Source organism: Coregonus lavaretus, assembly GCF_964263955.1.
Source record: "Coregonus lavaretus genome assembly, contig: HAP1_SCAFFOLD_166, whole genome shotgun sequence".
NCBI classification, from domain to species: Eukaryota; Metazoa; Chordata; class Actinopteri; order Salmoniformes; family Salmonidae; genus Coregonus; species Coregonus lavaretus.
The window spans coordinates 413,923-432,174 of NW_028161624.1; the positions used below are offsets into that span (position 1 = coordinate 413,923).

Consider the following 18,252-nt stretch of genomic DNA (forward strand, 5'->3'; position numbering starts at 1 on the left):
TGCAGTTTTGCTAAAGCCTTCTTGGCTGACTGCCACTGTTACGTCTTTTAGAGCCACAAGAGGTTTGCAACTTTCACTCAATCCACTGCCGTGGAGAGGAGAGGCTCTCTTCAAACTGTTGTTGCTCACAACTGACATACTCCTGGTGGGCAGAGTGACATCCTCACTGCATGTGTCAATTACATGGTGGTCTGTTGAAGAGCCACTCGAAGACAGAAGGGTTTTAGACCTTTTAGCCAAACAGACTTTTGACAAAGGCTTCTCACTTCTCACAGACGGAGGGCGGCTCCTGTCCTCAACAAGAGCAGTGTCAGCGGACTTAGAACGTCTGAGTGTCTCCACAGGGGTGGAGTCCAGCACATATTTGGCTGTGGTGACTGACACTGGTGGAAAAGAGAAAAATATGTTCAGTCTATCCTTTACTCTGTGGTACATGGTTTGAGCAGCATCCAATAAGTTGTCAAAGACAACTCTGGGTTTGAGCTGGAACTCCAGCTTTTTCTCTCCTAGTGGGAAGGAGTCTGCGTCGTCCACAGTGAACTGGGATACACTTTCAAGGTCTTGCATGATAATATTTACTATATCTTCGGCTGTAGAAACCGCATGGTGTGAGAAGGTGGTGCTAGGCATGCTCTGTAGCAAAGAATGGCTGGCTTTGCTAGCAGCTCTGAGAATGGTCTCATTCACAATGTGTTTGGCCTTAGCTCGGAACTCAGCACTGTGAAAGCTCTGGATAGAAATGTTAGAGGTTCTGCTGGCTGCACTAAGAGATCGCGTGAGTGTGGCAATCTCGGCTGACGTCACATCACTCGAAATGGTGAGGTCCTCCAATTTCGAAATTATCGAGTCCAACTTCTGGTTGAAGTTGAAGGATGAATTTGACGTGCTCTCCCCAACGGAAGCGGAGCAGTTTTCCTTTGAAGTGTCCACCCTCAGCACCGAGATCACCTGTTTGATTACCCCTTTAGTGCAGGTGTCGAGGGTGAGCTGGTAGGCTGAGGCTGAGGACTTAGAAGGGGTCTTACTGTCTGTCTTCTGTACAGGAGACACTGCCAAAGTGGCCTCAGTTACAGGAGATTCCTGCACAGTGGCCTCAGTTACAAGTAGTCCAGTTGCAGAAAGCTCGATTTGCACAGGAGTATTTTTTCCCTCAGTGAGATGGTGGGAGGTGAACAGCTTCCTTAGTTTGTCCAGGGTTTTGGTATAAATCTTCTGGGAACCTGAACTCACTTCCACCCAGAACATTTTGCGACCTGATTTCGTACGCTTGGAGGCCTTATTGACCTCATATACCTCAAGCAGGTCGGAAATAATTCCACCAAAGAGATCAGAGGATGCCTCCTCAATATTCTCTGAGGAAACATGGACAGATAGGATTTCCGACAGTTTCCCACAAGTGTCGGTTTTATCCAGCGCAGCAGTATATGTCACAGCTGCATCCTGAATGACCTGAGTGATGCATTGCTCAGCTTTGACAATATACTCCTCCACTGGTTGACCATGGAGGATGTCAACTTTATCAGCAGGGAGCTCCTTCTGAATACTCACATTCTCCTCTGATGGGCATGGGTTGTTGAAGATAATGCTCTCAGTGACCATCTTAGAGGAGGCGAGAGATGAGTCGAGAAGCAGAGATCTGTATATTGTCGAGGTGGACATCTCTGGGTGCTTTATCACAGCAGCCACCTCCAAAATGGCCGACGGGCCCCGGAGGATGTCAGAGATATCCATGTCCTCAATGGTCTCTACCAGAGACGATAGTAGGTCTCTGGCTGCCAGGTTGGTAGGTCTCTGGTTCTCGAGCTCTGTTTTGATTGCTTGACAGGCAGTTACCAGAGCAACAACAGAGCGAGAACACAACTGCTTCAAGGTGGAGTCAGAAAAAGATGATGACAGATCTGTCATGGACATGGTGGAGAGTTGACTCTCAGAGACAAACGGGCTGAGTTTGACAGACACCTGTCTGACCAAGTCCCCAGCAAGAGCTCTCATATCTATTGCTCCACTAGCTGAGTTGTGGGAGCAGGCACTCTGTGGCCTTGACGGGTTCCTGTTATCCAAAAATCCTGTTATCCAAAAAACCTCAAGTACAAGATCCACAACATCGGATGACACTTCTATCATTCTGTTGTCGGACAGAAATGTACTTGGATGAATGGTGCCTGCATTCACAGTCCAGTCGCAAATGGAGTTGTTGGACTGACTCTGGACTAGTGGAACTAGACAGGTTTCACTTGGACCTTGGCCAAAGAGCTCTGCCATTTTGAGCAGAACTGATCTTAAGACCTTCGACTTGGAAATGTTCAGCAGTGGGTCGTTGTTGGACAGTCTGGTGGATGGTCTGCTAGCCGATCTGTGAACCACTAGGCTTTGTATTTCTGCCGAAATGGCAGTTAGAAAATAGGTCAAGGGGCTGGTCGCTCTCCCCTCATTTCCTCCGTTGGTTTTAGCCTTGATGATGCTATCTATGATGATGACTATGACCTGTCCAGCCAGAGGACCCAAGATGGCCTCAAGCTCCCTCTCTAACTCAAGGGGAGACTTGTGGCCGAGCGCAATATGCTCTATGGCATGGGAATACATCTTAGAAGTCGCCATGCTTAGCATCTCTTGGGCAAACTGTTGACTTGCTGAGATACTTCCAGTCAGCAGAACTAGAGTTCCCTGACTGACACTTCGCATTAGCTCAGCCCATCTGGAGTTGAGAAGGTTTATAACCAACTCGACAATACCCATCATAAACTTGCCGTCCGTTGACATTTTGCTAGGTCTGTATTTCTCCTGTCTACTCCGTTTGGGCGGCGGTACGATGTCGCCCTGCGACTGGCCGCTCTGGACCATGTCGAAGACAGAGTCCTCAGAGATGCCAAACACAGATCTCAGTGGTGCTGAGTGTGGTCTGTGTCTCATCTCTCTATCGCCACCCTCAGGTGAGGAGACATATCGCTCATTGTCCTCACTCAGCAAAGAGGTCAAACACCTGCAGAATGCACAATAGAAATTAATAATACATGGTAACAAAATAAAAAAATATGATCCAAGAATTTGGGACACAAACTCAACCTTGTTATTGTTATTCAAAGGAAGCATTGTGAACCATCTCAAACCACACTCAGTCCAAACATTAACATTTAGAGTAAACTTTTTAGAGTGGTTGTGTAGTATCTAAGTAGTATTTCTCACTAAGTGGATCTGGAATGGATATTTGTACCTATAACAGGAAAGACCTGCAAAAAGAGGAGGGGATAGAGCTAGGTATCTGTGAGAGGAGGGGATAGGGCTAGGTACCTGTGAGAGGAGAGGATAGGGCTAGGTACCTGTGAGAGGAGGGGATAGGGCTAGGTACCTGTGAGAGGCATGGATAGGGCTAGGTACCTGTGAGAGGAGGGGATAGGGGTAGGTACCTGTGAGAGGCATGGATAGGGCTAGGTACCTGTGAGAGGAGGGGAGAGGGGTAGGTACCTGTGAGAGGCATGGATAGGGCTAGGTACCTGTGAGAGGAGGGGAGAGGGGTAGGTACCTGTGAGAGGAGGGGATAGGGCTAGGTACCTGTGAGAGGAGGGGAAAGGCGTGGGAGTGCGTGTGCTGCAGGCGGTTCTGGCGCTGGTGCACCTGCTGGGTCCTCCACTACAGCTGAATCTGACGCTGCGGCCAAGAGAGGTCACCTCTCCTGCCTCATTACTTCCTGATCCAGAAGAGCTTGGCGAATCAGAGAGCTCTATCTGCATGGTGAGGTCAAGGGCGGGAACAACCACAGTGGATGTAGACTCCATCACCCATGCTACAATATCCATGCACTTGGCACTAAACTCATGTCTGCTCATCTGCAATGTTAAAAGACCATCCAGAGTTAGTTTGTTAAAGGGGCTGCACTGATATAAAACGTAGAACCATTTACTCAAGCTAGTCAATTAAAGCAGTGGTTCAGGATTAAAGGTCCTGCAGGATTTCCACAAATGAATGTTTGGTCCATTTTACCAACATTAACTACTTTAGAGGTGACTATAACTCACCCCGGCACGCATATTCTCACTCAGCAGATTCCAATGGCTGAAAAGTAAATAAATGCAAGTACACAATGAACTACATGACATTACCTCTATTATCTTAGACTACGTTATGGATGGACATGACCTCTATTATTTTAGATTACGTTATGGATGGACATTACCTCTATTATTTTAGATTACGTTATGGATGGACATTACCTCTATTATTTTAGATTACGTTATGGATGGACATTACCTCTATTATCTTAGATTACGTTATGGATGGACATTACCTCTATTATCTTAGACTACGTTATGGATGGACATTACCTCTATTATTTTAGATTACGTTATGGATGGACATTACCTCTATTATTTTAGATTACGTTATGGATGGACATTACCTCTATTATCTTTGATTACGTTATGGATGGACATTACCTCTATTATCTTAGACTACGTTAAGGATGGACCTCTATGGAACTAGGCCACACCCAGACATCCCTGATTGGTTATTTGGTCCGTTGAGTCCTTTGTATTGGCCCGAGACTATGGGAGACTCTCAATCTCCTCACCTCCTTCTCAAAACCCATTGGATGAGAAGGTCAGAAGGGCGGGACCTCTGGCTTTCTCATCCAATGGGTTTTGAGAAGAGAGGACACGAGGAGTATGCAATTGAGATAGGGAACATATCTAGGGGATGCATGGGGAAGCCAAAGAGCAACTTACTCGTCCTTCATGTCCTGCACAAAGGTGTGTAGGTCTGGGTAGCTTCTCTTTCCCCTGCTGAGGGTGAGACTGGTCTGGGAAGTTTCATCCTTGTGGGTCACGGTAGTGAAGGTCACCACTGCAGCCTGATGGCGACAACAGAAAGCAGAGTTAGGCTGGAATTCAATTTTGCGTCATTAAAACACAAAATATCTCAATGAAATGTCATCCATGTAATAGAAAAATACATCATACCTCCTGTGACTGAGATGGGATGGCAACAGCCTCGTCCAACTCACTCTCTCCTTCAACCTCCTGTGACTGAGATGGGATGGCAACAGCCTCGTCCAAATCACTCTCTCCTTCAACCTCCTGCGACTGAGATGGGATGGCAACAGCCTCGTCCAACTCACTCTCTCCTTCAACCTCCTGCGACTGAGATGGGATGGCAACAGCCTCGTCCAACTCACTCTCTCCTTCAACTTCCTGCGACTGAGATGGGATGGCAACAGCCTCGTCCAACTCACTCTCTCCTTCAACCTCCTGCGACTGAGATGGGATGGCAACAGCCTCGTCCAAATCACTCTCTCCTTCAACCTCCTGCGACCGAGATGGGATGGCAACAGCCTCGTCCAACTCACTCTCTCCTTCAACCTCCTGCGACCGAGATGGGATGGCAACAGCCTCGTCCAACTCACTCTCTCCCTCAACCTCCTGCGACTGAGATGGGATGGCAACAGCCTCGTCCAACTCACTCTCTCCTTCAACCTCCTGCGACTGAGATGGGATGGCAACAGCCTCGTCCAACTCACTCTCTCCTTCAACCTCCTGCGACTGAGATGGGATGGCAACAGCCTCGTCCATCTCACTCTCTCCTTCAACCTCCTGCGACTCAGATGGGATGGCAACAGCCTCGTCCAACTCACTCTCTCCTTCAACCTCCTGCGACTGAGATGGGATGGCAACAGCCTCGTCCAACTCACTCTCTTCTTCAACCTCCTGTGACTGAGTTGGGGTATCTGTGTCTAGAACAGCCTCGTCCAACTTGGTCAGTCTCTCAGCCTCTCTGTGATCTTTATGGGATCTAGATAGATAAAAGGAATATCTCTTAGGTCACTGCTATAATGTGAGTGTGAGGATGTGTAATTATAGAATTAGAATCACAGAATTAGAATGAATCATTCTAGAATTAGAATAGAATCACTCAAATTCTATGGCTCCAATACTCTTGAGATGACTCGGCCTATCCAGAGCCAAATATTTAGAGAATTCTGCCAACTTTTAAAAGGACTCCATGTTAGCGCCTTGGAGCCTTTCATTTATCCTTTCATTATAAGTAAATTCTAATTATAGATGTTCAGTTACATAGCATTGTTTAAAATGTCAACATTGCCCATGGGGAGCCAGCTGTCATATGGATATCTACTGTGTCATGTAATGTATACATAAACTCAGCAAAAAAAGAAAACGTCCCTTTTTCAGGATCTTTCAAAGATAATTCGTAAAAATCCAAATATCTTCACAGATCTTCATTGTAAAGGGTTTAAACACTGTTTCCCATGCTAGTCCCCTGTAGCTCAGTTGGTAGAGCATGGCGCTTGCAACGCCAGGGTTGTGGGTTTGTTTCCCACGGGGGGCCAGTATGAAAATGTATGCACTCACTAACTGTAAGTCGCTCTGGATAAGAGTGTCTGCTAAATGACTAAAATGTAAAATGTTGTTCAATGAACCATAAACACTTAATGAACATGCACCTGTGCAACGGTCATTAAGACACTAACAGCTTACAGACGGTAGTTATGAAAACTTAGGACCCTAAAGAGGCCTTTCTACTGACTCTGAAAAACACCAAAAGAAAAATGCCCAGGGTCCCTGCTCATCTGCGTGAACGTGCCTTAGGCATGCTGCAAGGAGGCATGAGGACTGCAGATGTGGCCAGGGCAATAAATTGCAATGTCCGTACTGTGAGACGCCTAAGACAGAGCTACAGGGAGACAGGACGGACAGCTGATCATCCTCGCAGTGGCAGACCACGTGTAACAACATCGGCACAGGATCGGAACATCCTGCGGGACAGGTACAGGATGGAAACAACAACTGCCCGAGTTACACCAGGAACGCACAATCCCTCCATCAGTGCTCAGACTGTCCGTAATAGGCTGAGAGAGGCTGGACTGAGGGCTTGTAGGCCTGTTGTAAGGCAAGTCCTCACCAGACATCACCGGCAACACCGTCGCCTATGGGCACAAACACACCGTCGCTGGACCAGACAGGACTGGCAAAAAAGTGCTCTTCACTGACGAGTCGCGGTTTTGTCTCACCAGGGGTGATGGTCGGATTCGTGTTTATCGTCGAAGGAATGAGCGATACACCAAGGCCTGTACTCTGGAGCGGGATCGATTTGGAGGTGGATGGTCCGTCATGGTCTTGGGCGGTGTGTCACAGCATCATCGGACTACGCTTGTTGTCATTGCAGGAAATTTCAACGCTGTGCGTTACAGGGAAGACATCCTCCTCCCTCATGTGGTACCCTTCCTGCAGGCTCATCCTGACATGACCCTCCAGCATGACAATGCCACCAGCCATACTGCTCGTTCTGTGCGTGATTTCCTGCAAGACAGGAATGTCAGTGTTCTGCCATGAAGAGCCTGGATCTGTTGGATCGGAGGGTGAGGGCTAGGATTTAGCCATTCCCCCCAGAAATGTCTGGGAACTTGCAGGTGCCTTGGTGGACGAGGGGGTAACATCTCAGTTTATGTCTCAGTTGTTGAATCTTGTTATGTTCATACAAATATTTACATTACATTTTTACATTTTAGTCATTTAGCAGACGCTCTTATCCAGAGCGACTTACAGTTAGTGAGTGCATACATTCTTTTATTTGTTTATTTTATTTTTATTCTTTTTTTATATATATATATATTTTTTTTTCATACTGCCCCCCCGTGGGTATCGAACCCACAACCCTGGCGTTGCAAACGCCATGCTCTACCAACTGAGCTACATCCCTGCCGGCCATTCCCTCCCCTACCCTGGACGACGCTGTGCCAATTGTGCGCCGCCCCATGGGTCTCCCGGTCGCGGCCGGCTACGACAGAGCCTGGATTCGAACCAGGATCTCTAGTGGCACAGCTAGCACTGCGATGCAGTGCCTTAGAACACTGCGCCACTCGGGAGATGCGTTATTTACACGTTAAGTTTGCTGAAAATAAACGCAGTTGACAGTGAGAGGACGTTTCTTTTTTTGCTGAGTTTATATCTCAATGTCCCAACTCTCTAAATACATGGCTCTGGGCCTACCTCTCCATAGGCGGTGACCTTTGACCTACTACTGAATCTGTATCTGTAGGCCTATGTGATCCTGTAACCAGTCACAAATGTGTCATTAGTGTAAATCACTTACCTGACTTCCTTCATAACATCAGCTTCATTGATGGGGTCATCCAGGTCTATGAGGGTGAGGTCATTTCCATTGACCTCTGACCTCTGAAAGACAGCACAAAGTCATGTTTAGATGTCACCTACTGTGTCGCCTTTTGCCGTGTTCAAAACAACTGGGAAATCTCTGACTTCCGACTTCAGTGCGTTCAAGACAACTGGGAAATAGGAAAAAAAAACAAGCTCCGACTGGGAAAAATCGTTTTGAACAGTCATCCAACTCGGAATTCCAAGTCGGAAGCAGCGCGGCTTGGCGGGTCATGTTTTGGAGGACGCCTGACTCAACCTTCACCTCTCCCGAGCCCGCTGGGGAGTTGCAGCGATGAGACAAGATCGTAACAAGATCGTAACTACCAATTGGATATCACGAAAAATTGGGGAGAAAAAGGGGATAAAATTACCACCACAAAATGTAAAAAGGAATTCCAAGTCGGAAACTCTGGCATCTTTCTAGAGCTCCGACTTTCCGACCTGAAGATCACGGACATGATTTGACCTAGTTATTTTTTTCGAGTTCCCAGTTGCCTTGAGAGCACCATTAACCCAACTCTCATTGTCACATCATAATGCATCATATTCAGAGAAATAGAATCACCAGAACATCATATCAGGTGTGCAGTTCAGTTTACCAGTCAAATTGCCAAGGTCAGAGGCTCTATCCTTTCTAGTGATTCTATTTCTATGGTCACATAATAATGCATCATATCTATGCTTGTGTCCGAAATAGCACCCTAGTTCCAATATAGTGCACTTCTTTTGGCTGGAGCCCTATAGAGTCCCACAGTATGAGTCATAATACCCATAAAACCTAGTGGTCTGGCAGCCTCTGGAACTGCCGTTCTGCAGCCAACAAGGCAGAGTTAATCTCAGCCTATGCTACCCTCCAGTCCCTCGACTTCTTGGCGCTGACGGAAACATGGATTACCACAGAAAACACTGCTACTCCTACTGCTCTTTCCTCGTCTAACCATGTGTTCTCGCATACCCCGAGAGCATCTGGTCGGCGCGGCGGTGGCACAGGAATCCTCATCTCTCCAAAGTGGACATTCTCTCTTTTTCCCCTGACCCATCTGTCTATCTCCTCATTTGAATTCCATGCTGTCACATCACTAGCCCATTCAAGCTTAACATCCTTGTCATTTATCGCCCTCCAGGTTCCCTTGGAGAGTTCATCAATGAGCTTGACGCCTTGATAAGTTCCTTTCCTGAGGATGGCTCACCCCTCACAGTTCTGGGTGACTTTAACCTCCCTACGTCTCTGCCTTTGACTCATTTCTCTCTGCCTCCTTCTTTCCACTCCTTTCCTCTTTTGACCTCACCCTCTCACCGTCCCCCCCTACTCACAAGGCAGGCAATACGCTTGACCTCATCTTTACTAGATGCTGTTCTTCTACTAATCTCACTGCAACTCCCCTCCAAGTCTCCGACCACTACTTTGTATCCTTTTCTCTCTCGCTCTCCTCCAACACTACTCACTCTGCCCCTACTCAGATGGTAATGTGCCATCACAACCTTCGCTCTCTCTCTCCCGCTACTCTCTCCTCTTCCATCCTATCATCTCTTCCCTCTGCTAAATCATTCTCCCTCCGATCTCCTGATTCTGCCTCCTCAACCCTCCTCTCCTCCCTTTCTGCATCTTTTGACTCTCTATGTCCCCTATCCTCCCGGCCGGCTCGGTCCTCCCCTCCTGCTCCGTGGCTTGACGACTCATTGCGAGCTCACAGAAGAGGGCTCCGGGCAGCTGAGCGGAAATGGAGGAAAACTAGACTCCCTGCGGACCTGTCATCTTTTCACTCCCTCCTCTCTACATTCTCTTCCTCTGTTTCCGCTGCTAAAGCCACTTTCTACCACTCTAAATTTCAAGCCTATGCCTCTAACCCTAGGAAGCTCTTTGCCACCTTCTCCTCCCTGCTGAATCCTCCTCCCCCACCCTCCTCCCTCTCTGTGGATGACTTCGTCAACCATTTTGAAAAGAAGGTTGACGACATCCGATCCTCATTTATTAAGTGAAATGACACCGCTGGTCCTGCTCACACTGCCCTACCCTATGCTTTGACTTTTTTCTCCCCTCTCTCTCCAGATGAAATCTTGCGACTTGTGACGGCCGGCCGCCCAACAACCTGCCTGCTTGACCCTATCCCGTCCTCTCTTCTCCAGACCATTTCCGGAGACCTTCTCCCTTACCTCACCTCACCTCACCTCCCACATCAACTCATCCTTGACCGCTGGCCATGTCCCTTCCGTCTTCAAGAGAGCGAGAGTTGCACCCCTCCTCAAAAAACCTACACTCGATCCCTCCGATGTCAACAACTACAGACAAGTAAGTATCCCTTCTTTCTTTTCTCTCCAAATCTCTTGAGCGTGCCGTCTCTAGCCAACTCTCCTGCTATCACTCTCAGAATGACCTTCTTGATCCAAACCAGTCAGGTTTCAAGACTGGTCATTCAACTGAGACTGCTCTTCTCTGTGTCATGGAGGCTCTCCGCACTGCTAAAGCTAACTCTCTCTCCTCTGCTCTTATCCTTCTAGACCTATCCGCTGCCTTTGATATTGTGAACCATCAGATCCTCCTCTCCACCCTCTCCGAGTTGGGCATCTCCGGCGCTGCTCACTCTTGGATTGCGTCCTACCTGACAGGTCGCTCCTACCAGGTAGCGTGGCGAGAATCTGTCTCCGCACCATGTGCTCTCACCACTGGTGTCCCCCAGGGCTCAGTTCTAGGCCCTCTCCTATTCTCTCTATACACCAAGTCACTTGGCTCTGTCATATCCTCACATGGTCTCTCCTATCATTGCTACGCAGACGACACACAATTAATTTTCTCCTTTCCCCCTTCTGATAACCAGGTGGCGAATCGCATCTCTGCATGTCTGGCAGACATATCAGTGTGGATGTCGGATCACCACCTCAAGCTGAACCTCTGCAAGACGGAGCTGCTCTTCATCCCTGGGAAGGACTGCCCGTTCCATGATCTCGCCATCACGGTTGACAACTCCATTGTGTCCTCCTCCCAGAGTGCAAAGAGCCTTGGCGTGACCCTGGACAACACCCTGTCATTCTCTGCTAACATCAAAACGGTGACCCGATCCTGCAGGTTCATGCTCTACAACATTTGCAGAGTACGACTCTACCTTACACAGAAAGCGGCACAGTTCCTAATCCAGGCACATGTCATCTCCCGTCTGGATTACTGCAACTCGCTGTTGGCTGGGCTCCCTGCCTGTGCCATTAAACCCCTACAACTTATCCAGAACGCCGCAGCCCGTCTGGTGTTCGACCTTCCCAAGTTCTCTCATGTCACCCCGCTCAGTTGAGGCTCGCATCTACTACAAGACCATGGTGCTTGCCTACGGAGCTGTGAGAGGAACGGCACCTCCTTACCTTCAGGCTCTGGCACCCCAATGGTGGAACAAGCTCCCCCACGACGCCAGGACAGCGGAGTCACTGACCACCTTCCGGAGACACTTGAAACCCTACCTCTTTAAGGAATACCTGGAATAGTATGAAGTAATCCTTCTACCCCCCCCCTCCCCCCCCATAAAAAAAAAGAAGAAAAATAAGTGGTTGTCCCACTGGCTATCATAAGTTGAATACACCAATTGTTGAATGCACCATTGTAAGTCGCTCTGGATAAGAGCGTCTGCTAAATGATATAAATGTAAAATGTAAATATACTGATAAAAGTCAACTTGTCCGAGAGAGATTTACATGGTTACAAAAACGTCACGCCAGGGTAAGCCTACACGAAATACAGCCCTTATTTTATGTGTTTCTAAAATCGGCTATGGGAAAAATGAATGGTGGAAAAACGATTGGAACCATGTCCCTGTTTGACCGCTAGGTTTTTTGGGTATTATCACACCTCCACTGTGGGACTCTATAGAGGGGTTGGTTGTTAAGCAACAAAACTGGCATGCAACTATGGGGCAAAATAGACAGGGTTTGACTTAGACTGTTGACAACATGTAAACTATATTTAGTCTCTAAATGTTTAATGCAAACATAAATACATTTGAACAATGAACTCGTCTCAAATACATTGTTACAGTTGTTGTTGGTTAGCTAGGTAGCGAATTTGAGTCATTGCATAGACATGATATCAGTCAAAACACCTCAAAACAAGACATGGTATCAATAACACCATACAACAAGCTGAAACATGCCACAGAGCTACGATTCCCCACATGGCAGCTTGTTGTTAGCTGAGGTTCAGAATCATAACAAGATACACGACTTCCGGCCATCGATGCGCGGGCATCGTTTTCGTGACGTCAGCCAACCCTTCTATGGCTCCTGGTCAAAAGTAGTACACTAGCCTACATAGGGAATAGGGTGCCATTTTGGACGAATTCATGAAGGTGCTGTCATAACCTTTGACACCCATTTGACCCTACTGTACCTTTAGCCAACTCTCATGACTCCCCGGCCATAGACTTTCTAGTTTGATATTACAGCATGAATAGCACATTATTTCATTTGTTAAACAATATTTAATCCACAGTAATTAATATAATTGAAGATTTAAAAATAAATAACATGCCTACCTTGAACTCTTTATTCTCCATCTCCTTGCAAAATCAGCACATTTCCTTGCCAAAATGAACGCGCATCCAGAGCGAAAACAAACGCAATCCTCCAGCACTAGGGAGGTTTAGACTGAACTGCTCCAGCGGTTTTTCATCAGTTTCAACGTTTATCAGTGATGACGTAACAATGACCTGTACAGATTTGACGCACTTTCGATCTCGTGCTGATGCAACACTCTGTGTTGTTGAAAGCTCATGTATGGAAATCCTGCGAGTTGTAAACAAATTTAGGCTATTGTTGCCCTTAAAACTGTAATGTTGAGGACGCCATGAAAAATAAAATACATAACCCACACCGTTAGGCCAAGGTACATGCAATATTCATCACTTTGCCAATAGACTTCTTGTTCCTTGTTGTATGTAGCCTTTCTTTTGGGATTAGCACCACTGTCACCTAGAAATTGATACTGCGGTTGTCACATAAAACAGATAACCCATAGTTCATTATTAAATAACATAACTCATTTCTTTATTTTATTACTCATAAAATATACAGCAATCTTCAGATACTGAAAGAATTCATGGGAGTTTCGATTCAGTCACTATTTCATATGTACATGCTAGTTTCATCCTTTTAAAGAAAAAAAGGACACGAAAAAACCTGTGAACCTCCTGATCCTGATTTGACGAACATAGCATATGTATTATACATATTTCCAGTTAAAATTATTTTAAAAAAGAGACAAAAACGGGGGTTTGAACAAGCAATCACATAAAAGGTTTGAGTGGTTTCATTTTTTTGAAGAAGTTAAGCAAGCAAAACCTGTCAAAATACATTGATTATAAGACCAAGACAAATAATATATATATATTTTTTTCAACAGAAGAAAATCTAAATGCTGCTGTCCTACCATTGGTTTACAGTGTTTCTCCTCTCCAAGGGAGGCATGTTTTCCCCCTCGTATGCCTCGGAATAGTATCAGTGCTTTTCACAAACGTTGTATTACTTAGTGTGCATCATTGTTTTCGCTCATACAGCTGCCCCTACTCTCCTAACCTCCCCTCAGTAACTAAAGAAGGCACAAAATGATGACATAAATATCACAAGAAAGAATACATGAATTAATAATTTACTTTCTAAAATATTTTCTAGAGGGCAAAGGACAGGTAGGTTTAATAACGCAAATGTAAAAAGTCCTGTCGCTCACATACAAATGCAAAATCTAAATGGCACCCTATTCTTTATAGAGTACACTACTTTTGACCAGAACCCTATGGCCCTGGTCAAAAGTAGTGTACTATAAAGGGAATAGGGTGCCATTGGGGATGGAAATTCTTTGAAATTACTCATGAGAGCAAATACTACGATTCTTTGGTTCCCACAGAGGGTCAAGAGCTTAAGACATGAATGATATTATTAAAATGTTTGTTCATAAAAAATAAATGATTTCCCCTCCTCCCACATGGATTACAGACAAGAGGCTAGGTGCGTTCTGACTGTCTTAGTGTGCGGATAAACATGACCATCACTCTCATAAAACTTAAATGAAACATCACTCCTTATGTTTTTTCTCAGGCCAAAACGCTCAATCCCATTTCTACTGTCAAAACAGGTTTTGAAAAGGCTTCTTCCGCATCTTTTGGTCCATGTCTGTTTTTCACTCAGTGAAGTGCTACTATCCCCTTGGACTACAGGTTATTGCCGTCATAAGGTGTCCGTCTGTCTGTTGGCTGGACAGTTTCTACCGTTTAGGACCTTTGTGGGTAAAGGTAAAGGTGGGGTATAGCAGCAGCAGTTCCTCTGAAGTCCAGTATCTGCTGGAAGGACACCTGGTGGTACGAGAGGATGAGTGTGGCCAGCCAGCCTGTTGTGCCTCCCCCTCTCCCTCCCTCCCTCCATTTCTCTCTCTCCATCTGCAGGACTCTTAAGGCTCCTGTGCGGACTGTCTCGGCTCGTGCCCTCCCAAAGCTGGCTGTGGTGATTTAAGACACGGTGTGTATGTGTGGATTTGTTTGTGGCCTCTGCCCCACTTCACTGTCCATCCGCCTACCCTTGGCTCCCCTCCTGGGCAGCGACCACCACCCCCCTCAGTATGTCTCTGAGTCTGAGTCGTTGAGTTCCTCATCCTTGTAGAAGCCTCCATCGTGGTCGCGGTGGCCGATGTTGTTGAAGCTGCAGTAGGAGCTGTGCTCGCTGCGCAGCACGGGTAGGCTGTCGAAGGTCACACTCTTGGAGGGGCTGGTGGTGTAGTGGTTAATGGCACTGAAGGACAGGCTGGGCGCCGGGTTGCAGGGGGACACGGGCATCATGGTGGCCAGGATCAGCGCCAGGCAGTCCGCCACGTCTTTGTTGGGGGCGCAGGCCAAGGCAGGCGTGTAACCTGAGGGGTTCAAACAGAACAGCAGAGGGTCACTTCAGGAGCATCACCGTTTACTATAACACTTTTGGTGAAAAACATGAAATAACAGCAGGCTAGGAGATACAAAGTTAAGACAATAACCAAGCAGTGGACTAGAGAGAAACATTTGTGGACACATTGAGAAGAGAAGTACAGAAGAAAACGGTGTTAGCGTTATGGATCTTACCATTGTCATCGACTGCTAGCACGCTAGCACCCTTCACTAGTAGCTCCTGAACCACCACCGTCAGACCATTTCTGGCTGCAACGTGTAACGGCCTGAGGAGAAAGTACCGTCAGATTAGCCAGCAGCAAATGAGGATACCTCCCAAATGCCAGACTATTCCCTATATAGTGCACTTCTTCTAATTCTTCTGGCCCAATTAATACAGCTGAACCATACGTACGTCTGTAAGGCTGCGTTAGTCGAGTTGATGAGGTTCCTGTCTGTAATCTTATCCAATATCAACAAAGCACTGGTTTCATGCCCCTTTAAAAACCAGAGTCAAACATGTCAGACCAAAATGTCAACCAGAGAGAGCCAACTGTTCAGATGAACGTCATCTTCATGTGGGGATGCTCACCTTACTGCAGGCCAGATGAAGAGCAGTGTTCTTGACTGCATCCTGCAGGGTGAGCTCTGCTTTGGCACTGCTCACCAACAGCTCTGACACAGACAGAGAAACATAAAGAAACTCAATTAGGAAATGAAGCGACTTATTAAAATGTAAAACAGACATGTTGAACTTAAGCCGGCTGGGCGAGGCAAAGCGGAGGAGAGGGGGCTGCGTACCGACAGCGTTGGTTTGTCCGTTCTCAGCAGCCATCATGAGGGAGGTCTTCCCGGAGGCATCGGGGGAGTTGACCTGGGCGTTGTGGCCTAGCAGCAGCTGAAGACACTCCACGTGGTCCGTGAAAGCCGCCGCATGCAGGGGGGTCCTGGAGAGAGAGGAAACTTATTTCACCGATATCATGTAGGACTGTTATAAACAAGTTTGTTCAATTAACCCTGTTTATACCATAGAAATATAAAATCACTAATAGATGTATTAAAAGTAATCTACAATCCCTCATCCAACCCCAGAGGTCATTTTATTCCCAAGACAACATTATTCTCCAGAAGAAAAGGACTTTGTCATGTGCTGTAGTTACCGGTTCTTGGTGTCAGTGGCGTTGACAATGGCCGGCCCCAGAGTGTCAATCAGCATCTCTGCAGCCCCCTCGTTGTCATTGATCACAGCACAGTGGAGGGGGCTGAACGAGTTGCCCTCGGTGACATATGCTATGACAAAGTCCTGTTTCAGTGTAAGGTCCTCCACTGAGAGTCATAACCCCTAATTCTGTTGTAGTCTTGTTCATTCCCCCACATGGCTCCGTCCACACCAATCGAATGCTTTTCAAGCCACAAGAGGGAGTGAATGAGTGTACACTTCATGGAGGAGAGAACAGAGCTACAGTCCAGTTAGTCAGTACGTACCGTTGTATGTAGGGGTGTAACGATCCATCTACTACATCGATGTATCGATTTATATTCCTATGATCCAACTACATCGATCTGTGCTCGGTGAGTTGGCCTTTTGGACAACATATATCACTCTAACATCGTTTTAAAATGTAATAAATCGATTGTATCGATACTAGGAAATAACCCATTGGATTTAAGCACGTCAGACTTTATATGGATGTTTTTTCTTAGCACTTTTAATGATAAAGGCTTTAAACATTACTCGATTCAGTCTGCCTATCCGTGACGTCATCGCCCCACGCCAGCAGCAGCGCAAAGGCGCAAAGACAACAAAACATAGCATGGCGGACGACAGAGGAGAAGCCGACGAGCGAGAAATTATCAAGCCACCATTGCGGTCCTTACAAGAAACAGGAATCTAGGAAACTTCACCTGCACTGTCCAGTATCCAGGTATTTATTTCAGTCACACTGGTTGAATTTTTGGCTAAAAGGTTACTGAATCGATTTCAAGTCACTGAATCGTTTCGGATCGTATCGTTCTAAATGAACCAATATCGTCCTTGAATCGTATCGACAACCACGAATCGTGATACAAATCGAATCGTTACACCCCTAGTTGTATGGCCTGCCTAATTCAGGGACATGTTTACGGTGCTGAAGAGAGAAAATCAGAAAATATCTAGTGTTCCGTTAGTCCAGTACGTACCGTTGTAGCAGGCCCAGTGTAGTGGCGTGTAGCCCTGGTTGTCTGTGATGACGGGGAGGGTCTCCACTGACTGGGCGGCGTGTAGGAGTCCCCCCAGCACCCCGATGTGTCCGGATGCCGCCGCCAGGTGGACAGGGGTCCGCCCCTTACAGTCCCGAACCAGGAAGCTGGCGCTGTGCTGCAGCAGGGCCTCCACACACTCCTCATGACCCGTCAACGCCTGGGAGGAAGGGCAGGGAGACAAGAATGGATTTGAATAACTAATAATCAATGATATAATAATGAATCATCAATTATTACAAATGATGTCTGGAGGCAGGTCCCCCTACAGGGATGAATACACCACTACCCATGGACAACTACTTTTCTGAAGATAATATGTATATTTGAGCCTCCCCGTCTCTTTCTGTGTGTGAGCGTATACAGCCAGCTCTCCTCCTCACCCCTCTGTGTAGCGCTGTTCTGCCCCACTTGTCTTTGGCTTCTACGCTGGCTCCCTTGTTGAGCAGTGAGTACACACAGTCTGTGTGTCCGCTCAGCACTGACAGCATCAGAGGGGTTCTGATACACAAGACAACAAGGTCATATTACAAACTGGTAATAACCAGGCTGAGTCCCAAATGGCAACCTATTCCCTATATGGTACACTACTTTTGACCCGAGCCCATAGGGTTCTGGTTTAAAGTAGTGCACCAAGTAGGGCATAGGGTGCCATTTGGGACGTAGAACTAGTGTCAAAATCTCTTTATTTCAGGAATTGTATCCAAAACCCAATTGACTTACTGTCCATTCCCGTCTTGAACGTCCACTGGACTCTGGAGGTCAGCATTTCCAATCAGCAAACGCAAACACTCCGAATGACCGTTGGTAGCTAGAGGAGGATAAACAGAGAGGATATAAGAATGTGAGATGATTGACCGTTGGTAGCTAGAGGAGGCTAAACAGAGAGGATATGAGCTGATTGCTGGACGACTATTACCTTCACATGAACAGACAGATTTCTAGAACAGTGGTATTGG

At 46.8% G+C, this 18,252-nt stretch overlaps 1 protein-coding gene and 1 long non-coding RNA gene across 2 annotated transcripts in view; both read right to left on the reverse strand.

The window, feature by feature from the left end:
• Nucleotides 1–5,748: 5,748 nt before the first annotated feature.
• On the reverse strand, nt 5,749–12,761 carry LOC311120334. The gene is made up of 3 exons (XR_014612148.1): nt 12,680–12,761; nt 8,101–8,183; nt 5,749–5,781 (listed from the first exon to the last, which is right to left on the reverse strand). It is a non-coding gene; the product is annotated as an uncharacterized lncRNA (long non-coding RNA).
• A 1,858-nt stretch (nt 12,762–14,619) lies between these two features.
• LOC311120320 (serine/threonine-protein phosphatase 6 regulatory ankyrin repeat subunit A-like) overlaps nt 14,620–18,252 on the reverse strand; it is a gene marked incomplete at its 5' end in the record, with an annotated part of 42,398 nt that continues 38,765 nt past the window's right edge. Inside the window, 9 exons of the mRNA XM_084194942.1 lie at nt 14,620–15,042; nt 15,248–15,339; nt 15,468–15,550; nt 15,645–15,727; nt 15,854–15,999; nt 16,213–16,378; nt 17,234–17,453; nt 17,677–17,794; nt 18,017–18,104. Coding sequence (XP_084051068.1) covers nt 14,750–15,042; nt 15,248–15,339; nt 15,468–15,550; nt 15,645–15,727; nt 15,854–15,999; nt 16,213–16,378; nt 17,234–17,453; nt 17,677–17,794; nt 18,017–18,104 — 1,289 coding nt within the window. The 3' untranslated portion in view covers nt 14,620–14,749. The remainder of the gene's footprint in view (nt 15,043–15,247; nt 15,340–15,467; nt 15,551–15,644; nt 15,728–15,853; nt 16,000–16,212; nt 16,379–17,233; nt 17,454–17,676; nt 17,795–18,016; nt 18,105–18,252) is intronic.